At 58.5% G+C, this 12568-nt stretch overlaps 1 protein-coding gene across 2 annotated transcripts in view; it reads left to right on the top strand.

The window, feature by feature from the left end:
• The window catches only part of TLE5 (TLE family member 5, transcriptional modulator), a 33127-nt gene extending 21576 nt beyond the window's left edge, over positions 1 to 11551 (top strand). The window contains exons 1-7 of one of the 2 annotated variants that reach the window (XM_059060103.2): positions 2969 to 3109; positions 4233 to 4330; positions 6698 to 6761; positions 8125 to 8169; positions 8831 to 8893; positions 10266 to 10340; positions 10432 to 11551. In XM_059060103.2, coding sequence (XP_058916086.1) covers positions 3083 to 3109; positions 4233 to 4330; positions 6698 to 6761; positions 8125 to 8169; positions 8831 to 8893; positions 10266 to 10340; positions 10432 to 10653 — 594 coding nt within the window. In that variant the 5' untranslated portion in view covers positions 2969 to 3082 and the 3' untranslated portion in view covers positions 10654 to 11551. Of the gene's footprint in view, positions 1 to 2968; positions 3110 to 4232; positions 4331 to 6697; positions 6762 to 8124; positions 8170 to 8830; positions 8894 to 10265; positions 10341 to 10431 lie in introns of those variants that run through there. The other variant, XM_067033119.1, reaches the window with a different exon arrangement.
• The last annotated feature ends 1017 nt before the right edge of the window (positions 11552 to 12568 follow it).

Raw genomic sequence — 12568 nt, 5'->3', positions numbered from 1 at the left:
CCCGGTGCTCCGCAACAGGAGAAGCCAACACAGTGAGAAGCCCGTGCACCGCAACGAAGAGTAGCCCCCGCTCACCACAACTAGAGAGAGCTGGCGCACAGCAACGAAGACCCAACGCAACCAAAAATAAATAAATTAATTAAACAGGTGGGTCGGTTTATTCATAGTCTGGGTCACACTTCCAGGCTTCTCTACTACATGGTGAAAGGCCTGCCTTGACCCCACTGTACTGGAGATGTCTGTCTCCATCTCTGCCCACCCAAGTCTAGGGTCTGCTAAAATGGTCACCAAGAGCCCTAATACTTGGAGCTGCCTGCCTAGATGCAGATGGCCTCCCAGCAGAAATGGTGCCTGGTCCCTGTGTGGGAGCGGGGAGATTTGGGAGCAGGGCTGGTTTCTTGGGCCTGTGACTCGTGCAGTCCTACAGGACCGTGCACTTGAAGGAAGGGCCCTGCTCTTAGTTTAATGCTCTGTTGTCACCATCATGAAATTCCTGATCCTTTTTGAACCTGAGGCCCTGAGCTTTCATTTGGCCCTGGGCCCTGAAAATTCTGTAGCCCGTTCCACTCAGGGACTCCAATACGATTTGTGAGGTCTGCATATTCTGGAACCATTTGGAATAGTAAACTTTCTATAACTTTTTTTTTTTTTTTTTTTTTTTGGCCGCACCACACAGCTTGTGGGATCTTAGTTCCCCGACCAGGGATCCAACCCATGTCCCCAGCAGTGGAAGCAATAAGTCCTAACCACTGGACCACCAGGGAATTCCCCAGGAATAGTAAACTTTCTAAAAGTTTCTGCTTTTTCTCTTAGGGCATCGGGACTAGGGAGACCCTGCATCCTCCTAACTCGTCTCTGGCCCCACTGGATGCTGTTTTATTAATTTATTTGTTTGTTTATTTATTTAGGCCATGCCCTGTGGCATGTGGGACCTTAGTTCTCTGACCAGGGATTGAACCCGGCCCCCTACAATGGAAGCCTGGCATCTTAACCACTGGACCGCCAGGGAAGTCCAAGATGCTGTCTTATTTAATGTGTTATCTTGCTCGTGATGAATTTTTGGCATTAATTTTTATTTTAAAAAATATCGTGTTCTGGGCTTTCACTACCGTGGCCTGGGTTCAATCCCTGGCCAGGGAACTGAGATCCCACAAGCTGCACTGGGTGGCCACAGGAAAAAAAAAAAAAAAAAACGGTGTTAAAGTACTGTTTTATCTTGAAGGGCTTTTTTGGTGGAAGGGGCTTCAATTTTGCTTATTCATGTCAACCTAGTCCTTTTTTTTTTTTTTTAAACGGTACGCGGGCCTCTCACTGTTGTGGCCTCTCCCATTGCGGAGCACAGGATCCGGACGCGCAGGCGCAGCGGCCATGGCTCACGGGCCCAGCCGCTCCGCGGCATGTGGGATCTTCCCGGACCGGGGCATGAATCCGTGTCCCCTGAATCGGCAGGCGGACTCTCAACCACTGCGCCACCAGGGAAGCCCTCAACCTAGTCCTAACCTTTCCTCTGCCCAGGAAAGGTGACCAGAGTCCTAACTCCAGATGGGAAAACCCAAGGCCCATCCAGGAGGCAAGGTGCATAGTTGATGGTAATAGTGATAATTAAGAGCTTGTCTATTTAGCACTTGCTGGGGGCTCACATGTTATTATTTCAACAGTTTCTTCGAGGCCTGAGTCAGTCCTGTCCCTCCTCTGCCCACAGCCCTCCAGGGCTCCGACCTCACTGAGTAAAAGCCCAAGTCCTTCCCACAGACCCCGAGGCCCTGCACCATCTGTCCGGTCCTATCACCAGCTCCTGAATTTGCAGGGCCCTTGTTCAAAAATGGCAAAACAAAACTGTGAGGCCCCTTGTTCAAAAATTATTAGGAATTTCCAGACCAAAACGGCAGATCATTAACCCAAGCGCAGGCACTTCTGGGAGCAGCACCCCTGCGTGAATGCAGGAAGCTCCTGCTTCCCTGCCCCCATCTCCTCCCAAGCACCCCACCCCGTGCCAGCCACAGTGCTGCCTCAGGGCCTTTGCACTGGCATTTCTCCATACTTGAATAAGCCACCACCCCCACAGCCTACTGGCTGGCTCTCTCACCTTCGGGCCCTCTTAGAGGCCAAACAGGCCCCCTCTGACCTCCCTCTGTGAAAAATCGCACCTTCCCAGCCCTCCCTCTTGCTCTGTATTCTCCATAGCTGTTATCACCTTCTGAGCTGCCAGGGATTTGGTTCATGTGTTTGCCGTCTCATGTCATCTCCACCAGGGTCGGGGCTTTGTACCCCTTCCCACCCCCACGTCCTGGAGCGGGGCCTGGAACACAGTAGGCGCTCCATAAATGTGTGCTGAAGGCATGGCTCCCAGGAAGTCGGCGGTATCACCACCTCCTTTCTACAGAAGAGGAAACCGAGGCTCAGAGAACAGCCCGTGAGCCAAGGTTACAGAGCATGTCCCTGGCACGCGTCCGAGTCGTGCCATGACTGCGCCGGCGGTTTCGATGGGGGCAGCCAGGCCCCCCGGCTCTGACACATGGGGAAACCGAGGCCCTGGCGGCTGCCGGGGCAACCCGGCCGGGAGGGGCCGCGGCGAGGCGGGGGCGCGCCGGGCCCAAGGTCACTGCGCCGGCCGGCCCGGGGGAGGCGGATGGGTGGGGATCCGCGGGCCTCCCCGGGCGCGCGCCCCCCCCCTCGGCGGCGCGCACGGGGCCCGGGAAGCAGCAGCGGCGGCGGCGGCAGCAGCAGCAGGTGGAGCCGGAGCCTCCGCTCAGCCGAGGCCGTGGCCACTGCCGGCGTCGCCGCCATTAGACAATAGGAGCGGCGGCCGGGCGTGCGGGGAGGCGGGCGGCGGGGAGGCGGGCGGCGGGGAGGGGCGGGGAGGGGCGCCGGGCGCGCAGGAAGCGGGGCCCGGGGCGCGCCGGGGCCGGGCGCGCGGGGAGGGGGCGCAGGAAGCGGGCGAGGCCGGGCGCGGGAGGCGGCGGCGGCGGCCCCGGGAGCTGCCGATCGGCGCCGGGACAAAGGCGCGGCCGCCCGGCGCCCCGAGCAGCCCGAGTCGGGGCGCACAGCCGGGGCGCAACCCGCGCCCCCCGCCGCGACTGACATGATGTTTCCACAAAGCAGGCATTCGGTAAGCGGGGCCCGCCGGCCCGGCGCCCCCCTCCCATCCGGGCCCGGCACCCCCCAGTTCCCGGCCGGGCCATCCCCCCAGCTCCGGGCCCTGCGTCCGCCCAGGTCCTGGCCCGGTCCCCCCAGTTCCCAGCCGGACCCTCCCCTCCCCCAGGTTTGGGCCCTGCGCACCCCTCAAGGACCAAGCCCTGGGCCCCCCGCTCCAGATCCCAGCCGGACCTCCCCCACCCCCAGCTCGGCGTCTCCCCTCCACCTCCTAGGCCCAGTCCCCTCCAGCTCTGGGCCCAGCGCTACTCCCCACCCCCAGCTCCGGGGCTCCCTCCCATCCCCCGTAGCTCCCGGTCCCCCTCCCAGCTTCCGGGCCCAGAGCACCCCCCTAGCTCCCAAGCCAGGTCCCCTCCAGATCCCAGCTCAGATCACCCCAGCCCCGGCCCCAGCCTCTGGACCCTGGGCCCCCCCCATCAAGCCAGCCTGGGCTTCGGCGGCCTTCGCCTCGGGCCTGGGGCGCCCCGGGAGCCCCACCAGGCACCTCCCACGCCGGGGCTGCTTTCGGGGCCTGGGAGTGGGGGGAGACCGGAGGCGCACCCCTCTCGGAAGAGCGCGGCCCGGAGGACGGGTGCTAGGAATCTGGGGTGGGTCCCCCCCGGAAGGTTTCGGGTGCTTAGAGAGGCCCCTCCCCCAAGGGGAGTTTGCGAGGAAGCCTCATCACCCCCCCACTACGCCGCCAGCTTGGGGAGGGGGACCCTCTAGGACGCATTCTCCCCTCTCCCAGAGGCAGTTGGGGCGCTCAGATGTGCACCCCCTCTCGGCGCTTTGGAGGCGCGGTAGAGGGCGCACCCTGCCCCCCACCAAGGGCGGGCCTTCAAACGCACCTCCACAGCCTGGGGGGGGCGGGGGACGAGAGCCTCCGGGCGCGCCCACCCCCCTCAGCTCTGGGCGGAGAGGCGGGGGCAGGAAGTGCGGGCGGGGGCAGCTCCGGGGGCTGTAAACACGGGCCCGGGAAGTGGGGCGGGCGGGGGGGGGGGACACGCTGCAGCTGCGCGGGCCGCTGCCTCGGGGCAGCCGGGGAGAGAGGTGGGTGGCGGCCCCACCGGATCCTGACCCGGGCCGCTCCCTCCCCACAGGGCTCGTCGCACCTCCCCCAGCAACTGAAATTCACCACCTCGGACTCCTGCGACCGCATCAAAGATGAGTTTCAGCTGCTGCAGGCTCAGTACCACAGGTGAGCTGGGGCTGGTGGTACCCGCGCGGGAGGAGCTGGAGCCCCCTACTCAGATGGCAAGACTAAAGCCTGCAGCGGAGGTTGTGGCCCCTGCTATATATCTAGGCTCCGGAAAAATAGAGACGTTTAACGTCTTAGGTGGCAGGCACTGTCTTTAGCACTTTGCTGATATGAAATTCGTTTAGTCTTTAAGACAGTCCCATTTTGTGGATGAGAAAACTGAGGCACAAAAATTTCAATAATTTGCCCAAAAGCCTCAGCTGTCTGGTGTCAGAGATCCTCTCCCCACCCCCACCCCAATCTGCATTGGATAAAAGACCTCCCAACAGTTGGAGTTGGGGATGGGCCCTCCACCTCCCCACCTCACAGCAAAATCTGTAGCATGTTATCTCTCTCTGCCTAGTTTTGGAGAAAGGGTTTCTGCCAGCCCACAGAAAGGCGATTCTCTTTCCAGAACTGAATCTAACGTTTCTGTTTCTAAAGGGCTTGCCAATGTGCCAGATCTAAAGAGAAAGGAACTATTATTGTCTTCATTTTACACTTAGAGAAATTTAAGCCCAGAGAGGATAGGAATTTCCTGGGGTTGCACAGCAAGGAAGTGGCAGAACTGAGATTTGTACCCAATCTCTGGGTCGAAGAATGCAGATTCTCAAGGTTTTGCTACGAAGTGGGGTTTTGCCTAGGAATCAAAAGGGGGTCCATGGCCACGAATACCAGTGGGGTCTTGGGCCCTCTCTGGACCTTAGTTTACCCGCACAAAAGTATTCTTTGAAGGATCCCGAGTTTTCTCCAAGAAGGAATTGGGAACAGTGATATATTTGTTCTTTGGGGGTACTTCCCATTCTTCCCATTTGCTGAAGGTTGAACATAACATCCTTTTGTTTAATCTTTCCTGCTGTGTCCTATCATTGTGCCCATTTCAAAGATGAGGAAACTGAGGCACGGATGGTTGAAGGGCAGGCCTAGGAACTTTGTTCTGGTCCTGTGATATGGAGGGTTTAGGGGCTTTGCCTGGCAGGCCTGGCCTTTCTGAGCCTCTCTGGGGGGGAGGATTCCCCCACACACACACACCCTGCCTGGCCCGTGCCCACGTCACAGTGAGCACTGGGGTGATCCAATTCCAGAGACCGAGGGTGGTTGCTGCCACAGCGCTGTGTGACCTCGGGTAGGCCACACCCCCTCTCTGAGCTTTGGAGTCTCCATCCGCTGGGCCCGGGCTTCCTGCTTTACACTGAGGGCTCCTACCATGTTGGGGTCTCACACAGTATCCGCCAGTCCTTCAGGAAGGGCCAGAAATGCAGAGTTTGGAATGAAATTGCCTGATTTTGTTTTTAACGGTGGCAACAAATGCACATTTTTAAAGAAAATTGGAGAAACCAACTGTGGCTGTCCTTGCAATTAGGGTATACAAGTCGTGGTCAGTCTGGCGGAGTGAAACTCCAGTCTCCTGGGGTGACTATGAGAGCAACTAAGTCTTTATTGGGTACTTACTGAATACCAGCATTAAGAGTGTTTCTGGTCCTAATTCATTTCATCCTCACCATCTCACCCTCGGAGGTTGGAACTCAACAGACTTGGAGACCCAAGACCCAGATGGGTAGAGGGGTTTGCCCAGAGCCACACAGCATCAAGATAGCAGGGTTGAACTTTGAACCCAGTCTATCTGGCTTGAGTTTGTGCTCTCAGCTCTTTACCTGTCACCCTGACACCCTTGTGAGGGGCCTTTGAGAAATACCCAAAGCTCATCCTTGCTGGGGGAGCTTGAGAGAGGTGGGGCAGTCACCATCTCTATTACCCAATGGTGGCAATTTATGCCCCCCAGCTAGGGAAATCAGGACCCACAAGAGGGGCTTGGGTGCCTTTGAAGATTCCTTGGTAAATCCAATCCAGAGCCCTACCAGCCAACTCGGCTCTCGCAGCCTCTCCGCGGTGTCTGTCTGTTCCTCCTTTGCTGGAGAGTTTCCCCCAGTGCTTGAGAGTATGGCCTCTGAAGCCAGCTTCCTGGCTGTGTGACCTTGAGCCCGTCCACGCAACCTCTCTGGGTGTCCATTGCATCATCTGTAAAAACAGAGTGATGTTAAAAGCCCTGATCTCTTTGGGTTTCTGGAGAGGTAAAAGTTTCTTTGAATCCCTGTCTGACCTACAGTCAGGGCATTTGCTCTGACTTTTGTTATTTTTTATTATTATTTTCATTGCTTTCTCTGCCCCCAGATCTGCAAGTTTGGTTTCATAATCCCCATTTTCTAGCTAGGGCACCTGAGGCTCCCCCTGCCGCACCTTATGCCTGTCCCCCACCAAAGTTAGGGGCTCCCCTGCACAATGGGGGGGGACCTCAGCCCAGCCCCCGCCCTTCCCCATGTTCTGCAGTCTGAAACTCGAATGTGACAAGCTGGCCAGCGAGAAGTCGGAGATGCAGCGTCATTACGTGATGGTAAGCCAGCCCTGGGGTCCAGTGGGCAGGGATGGGGGACCCCAGATCCCCCTCCAGCACCAGCAGCTGCTGCCCGAACCCTGGCCGCCACCTCTGGGATGTATGAGGAGTCAGGGGCAGCTCTCCATTCAGCCTGCCCCTGGGCCGGGCTGAGTCCGTCTTGCTGGCCTGGCTGCCGGCCCAGGCAGTGGCCGAGGTGCCAAACCACCGGGTTGCAGCCTGGGCCTGCCAGGTCCCCCGGCTGTCCTTGGCAGGAAAGGAGCCAATGGCTGGGAAAGCCAGGATCTGACTGGGGGAGCAGCCAGATCCCTCCCTGCCCCCATGGTCCAGGCATCCCAGGCTTAACCCCTCCTTGCCCGAGCCTTGGAGGACTCTCTGACGTGGGTGGGAGGGAAGGAAGGGGTGGCACTGTGTTCTTGGGCCTGACATTTGAGACCCTGCCCGTGCACACTGCCAGAATCACTTGCTCGGTTTCCTACCCACCAGGTGGCGATTTCTGCATCAACCCAACCCCACCCCCGCACCCCACCGCTCCTCGGTCCAGCCCAGAGCCCACTTCTCCCAGGCTGTGGGGGAAGCAGAGCCAGATACCGAACCTCTGGCCTCAGACGGAGGGATGGGGCTGGGGCAGAGAGAGGGACCGGGACTGGGGGACTCCGGAAGGGGGTACTCGTGGTTTGAGAAAGGCTGCATGGAGGATGGGGCATTGCAGCTGGGGTCTTGAAGAATGAGTAGGAGCTTGCTGGGCAGAGAAGGAGAGACCACACAAAGGCCTGGGAACAAACTTGGCTTCCCTCTCACCCTCCCTGGGGTGACAGAGGGGCGCCATGGGACGGTTTAGAGCAAGGGAAGGGGCAGGGTCAGATCTGGGGCGTGGGGGGGGGGGGGGAGCTGCTGGCCCCAGAGCCAGACCCAGCAGGATTTGTTTATCCTCGATTATTTATACCCATGAAGGCAAACTTCCCTGGAGTCCGGGGCCACCCGCAGACAAGACACATAAAGATAAAAGATTAGGAGCCTTGGAGAGAGAGAAAGAGAGAGTGTGTGTGTGTGTGTGTGTGTGTGTGTGTGTGTTAGAGGTTGGGGTGTGATCATTATTCCAGAAACCAGGGCACCCACACCGCTGCTGGGGCCCTGAAGCTCCCCCAGCTTCCGTAGCAGCCCCACCAGGCACCTGGGCTCCAGCGCCTGGTGTGGGTGTCTCCCCACTTCCATCTCCATCTCTTTCGCCTGCCCTCCCCTCCCCATCTCTCCATTTCTCCCCCTTTGTGTCTCTGTCACTCCCCCCATCTCTTTGTCTCTGGAGCCCCCCCATCCTTCACGCGCCCCCATTTCTCTCTCTGTCTCCCCCCCCCCCATGCAGTACTATGAGATGTCCTACGGCTTGAACATCGAGATGCACAAGCAGGTACGCCCCCTTCCTCCCTCCTCCGCCCCACGCTTACTTCGGCACTCCCCCAGGCAGGTAGGAGCTTGCCCACCCCTTGGCTGAGCACCAAATCTGCCCTGGTATCCTGTTACCTCCGAACCCACCCCCCTTCTTTCTTAGGCCTCCCTAATGGGTTTCTCTCCCTGAGGGGGAGGGGCAGAGACTTTCCGGGGACCTGCCACCCCCCCCCCGCACCCCACTGTCTCCCCTTTGCAAACAGCAGGGGAGGGGTGATGTGCCAACCCATCCTGGATCCCCCAGATTGCCCCTTGCCCTCCAGCCTTGCTCTTGCCATCTGTGCCCTGATGAGGCTCCTCTCCGGTATGTTGTAGAACACTGATGCCAGCTGCCCCCACCCCTTTTCCCCTCTCTCCCACGGAGCACTCACTACCTGTCAGGCGCCGGGACCCCAAGCGGCTGGGTGTGGGTTTGTCCTGTGCTCTTAGCCTACAGGGCAGAGAGCCAGCCTCAGATTCCATCTTTGCCTCTGATTGGGTGCCTGTGGGCCTGATGAGTTGACCTGACCCTGGGCCGAGCTGGCCTCTTCTTAGATTAGATTAGACAGAACCCCCAGGCCTCCCGGGGCTGGTCTGCGCCTGCCCCAGCTGCTGCCCAGGGCTGAAGCGTCTGTGTGTTTCAGGCTGAAATCGTCAAGAGGCTGAATGGGATCTGTGCCCAGGTCCTGCCCTACCTTTCCCAAGAGGTGAGTGGAGCCCCCAGGCCTCCCCGGGGCTGCGGGGGCGGGGAGGAGGCGGTAGATGGACCGTGAACTTTCCCCAGGCCCTCCCTACTGCAGCCATCTGGGGCAGCAGCGTGCTGGGTGCCCCAGGGCACACGCCTTCCCTCTCTGGACCTCCCAGCCACCAGCCAGTCTATGCAGAAGAATCCCCAGGTGGGAGAAACCCCAGGGGTGCAGGGCAGTGGAGGGAGGGACCTCACCCTGCTGTGGAATTCCCAGCCTGAGTGAGTCATTGCACTGTAAAAATGTCAGCTACGCCGAAGACTGCACCAAGAATTCTGTTTCCCTGTTTTGCTTCCGTCTTTCACCCGCTGAGATTCATCTGTGGGGCCCTGCTGGCCGCTGTGTGGACAGGGGGGCTCTCAGCACACATAGGCAGACATACAGACAGCCACAGATACGCGCAGATGCGATACGTAAACACACGGCACACGGACACACGGACACACGGAGGAACCTGGTACCCAACTCTTCCTCTTTTGTTTCCTGGGGTTCTAAGACTCTTGGTGTGAGGCCCACTCTGTACACACACAAACACACACATGTCTGGGTCATGTAAGGCCCATCTGCTCTCTGCCAGATTTACTGTGGATAATTTATCATTTTCTCTTTAACCCCTGCCCATATCTTGGGGTCCCTCAGGTGATGCCCAGGAACAATTCCAGGAGGATACCATGAAAGCCCCAAAGAAGGGGATTCTTGGGACCCTGAAGACCTAGGCTTGTGGTTTCTGTTCACAACAGGGGCTCCTTGGTAGCGGAGGCAAAGAAGGAGCTTGGCAGATTCTAGCATCTGATGGCCGGAGAGACAGACATTCAGGGAGGGCTGGGGTACAGTGTGGGGGGTTGCCCTGAACCCAGACTCATGCCCCAGCCCTGCCAGAATTCACTGGGCCTTCCCAGGCTGTGGAAGAAGAGGAGCTTGGGTTAGCAGATCTCAGATCTCTTGGACCAGCAGTCCTGGTCTGAGCTCTTAGAACCAGGACTCCCCTGTACCGTTGGCCAGGTTGTGCACTGCACTTCTGCTTCTTTGCACATGGCACTGGTCGTGGTTCAGGCTTTCTCAGACTCACCCAAAAGCTTTTTCCTAAGATTTTGGTACCAAGCCCTTTGGGTCTTCTCTGCATCTCCGTGTATCCCATTTTCCAGATGAAGAGACTGAGGCTGGATGAAAGGAATCAGCTGGAGAGAGGGGGGTTTCGGGAGGGGTGGGAAGCCGTGGACAGGGAGGGCTCTAATAGCCCAGATGGGAACGGGGCTTCTTCTGGGCTCTGAGCCACAAGCCCTAACAAGCTCGGGGCGAATCAGTTGACTTCTCTCCACCCTGCCCCGTCCAGCACCAGCAGCAAGTCTTGGGAGCCATCGAGAGGGCTAAGCAGGTCACTGCTCCTGAGCTGAACTCCATCATCCGAGTATGTTTGGGCTCTTTGGGGGGGCGGCAGCGGGTGGGAGAAGGACAGGTGGGCCCAAGGGGGCTAACGCTCCCCTTCCTCTGCCCTGCAGCAGCAGCTCCAAGCCCACCAGCTGTCCCAGCTGCAGGCTCTGGCCCTGCCCCTGACCCCACTGCCTGTGGGGCTGCAGCCCCCTTCGCTGCCAGCGGTCAGTGCAGGCACCGGCCTCCTCTCGCTGTCGGCGCTGGGCTCCCAGGCCCACCTCTCCAAGGAAGACAAGAACGGGCATGACGGTGACACCCACCAGGAGGATGATGGCGAGAAATCGGATTAGTGGGCGGCTGGGATGGGGGCGGGGGGACAAAGGGGAGACAGACATGGAGAGAGAGGAATATTCAGCGTAAGACACAGTATAGCTCGGGATTGGCTCAACTCTGGTAGTATTTATGGTAGCCGCCTGCTGGGGCCCTCGCCCTGCTTGTGTGCCACCCCCTGACTTGGCTCCTACCCCCGACTCCCAGCCTCCCTCCTCCTCCCCTGCAGCCTGAATGGGTCAATACCCGCTCATACCACAGATGAGGCAAGCTGAGGCCTGGAGGCACAAGTGGGAGGCCAGGTCCGAAGGGAGCAAGACCTCAAGAGGTCCAACACCCCCTGCACTTCCCCAGTTCGCACACCTGTAACTGACAGTCTGCCCGCTGGCCCCCCCTACTCCCCGGGGCACACCCTGGCCTCACACCCTGGCACTGCATGCAAACACAATGCTAGCTGCCCCTCCCCGCCCTGGGCGCCCCGCGTCTCCCCTTCCCACTCACCCTCTGCTAGTTCCTGCCACCCACGACCACCTAGTCCTGTCCCCTCACCCATGAAAGAGAGGGGTCACGGACAGCAAGCTTCGCCTGGGGAACAGGGTGGGGTGGGTGACCCAGAATTCCCTTTCTCCCTTTCCCAAATAAAGATGAGGGTACTCAAGTTGTCTTGGTTTTTATTTTTTATTTTTCTTTTTTCCAGTATACTAGCTTGTGTTTTAAGAAAAGGGATATTAAAAAAAAGAAAAAGACAGAAAAATGTTTTAAAAAAAAAAAAGCAACACCCACACCTGTGTCTGTATATAGCCTTTTAGACTGTCAGCCTTTGTTGTGTTCAGTCGTTTGATCTCTACGGAGAGAAGTGAAAATGCTGTATCGAGGGTGGGCTTAGCTGTGCCTTTCAAATAAAGATGTGAGAAGGTTGGTTGCTGTGTTCCTGCCTCTGTGTTGCGAGTTGCCTGCGGTGCCCCCCTTCCCGGGGGAGAAGAGGGCTTCCTTCAAGTCTGAGTCCCCCTCGTCTGGATATTGAGAGTCCTAGCTGAGTCCGGCCTGTAAATGTACTCTAGCTCCTGAACTTGGCGCCTTGCACAGAGAGGGCCAGCTGGAGGCTCTAGGTCACACAGCACAGCCTAGGTGCTTGAGGTCTAGCCAGCTGTTTTGACAGGTAGGCAAAGGGACTCGGAAAAGCTAAGGGGTCACTAGTTTCTGAGTCCCGGGCCAGAGGGTTCCTAAGTGACAGTCTTTACCCTTAGAGACAGCTGCTGAGACTGGACAGTCACACTGCACACACAAATGCTTTTATCCAGATCAGAGAACACAGACCCCCCCCAGCTGGACCTCAACTCTCCAAGGACCACTTGGAGCCCAACCTCGCCCCCCTGCATCCAAGCTGGACCACCTCAGGAAGGGGAGCCAGCGGGAAAGGTGATTCCCAGCACACTTGGCATTTCAGTCAAGAGAACTTCAGGGACTTCCCTGGCGGTCCAGTGGTTAAGACTGCGCTCCCAATGCAGGGGGGGGTGGGTTCGATCCCTGGTCGGGGAACTAAGATCCCACATGCCCCGTGCTGTGGCCAAAAAATTTAATGATAAAAACTAAGAGAACTTCAGGCTCCCCACCCAGGATATGGGCCTGGTGGCGGGGAGCGGGGTGGAGAGAGGGGACAGTCATCTGGACTTTGTAAGATCTTCACAAGGCCTTCATGCCCCGGAAATCCCACCCTCAAGGAGCTGGGCGCACCAGGAATCCAAGGAATTCTCACCTGTCTGCCCAATCCAGTGGGTTCACATGGGGGCCAAGGGCACAGGAAGGGAAGGAGGGAGAGACAGAGGGGTGATGATAGATAGCCAACCTCAGGGTATATGTCTCCTGTCCCTAAGGAGAGAAAGAGGAGGCAGAGAGGGGACAGGGGGACCCTTCTGCTGGGCCCCGCCCCTCCCC

The sequence above is a fragment of the Kogia breviceps genome, chromosome 4 (genome assembly GCF_026419965.1).
Source record: "Kogia breviceps isolate mKogBre1 chromosome 4, mKogBre1 haplotype 1, whole genome shotgun sequence".
Lineage (NCBI taxonomy): Eukaryota > Metazoa > Chordata > Mammalia > Artiodactyla > Physeteridae > Kogia > Kogia breviceps.
The sequence above is the reverse complement of the archived record's forward strand: the minus strand, read 5'-3'. Positions and strand labels throughout refer to the sequence as shown.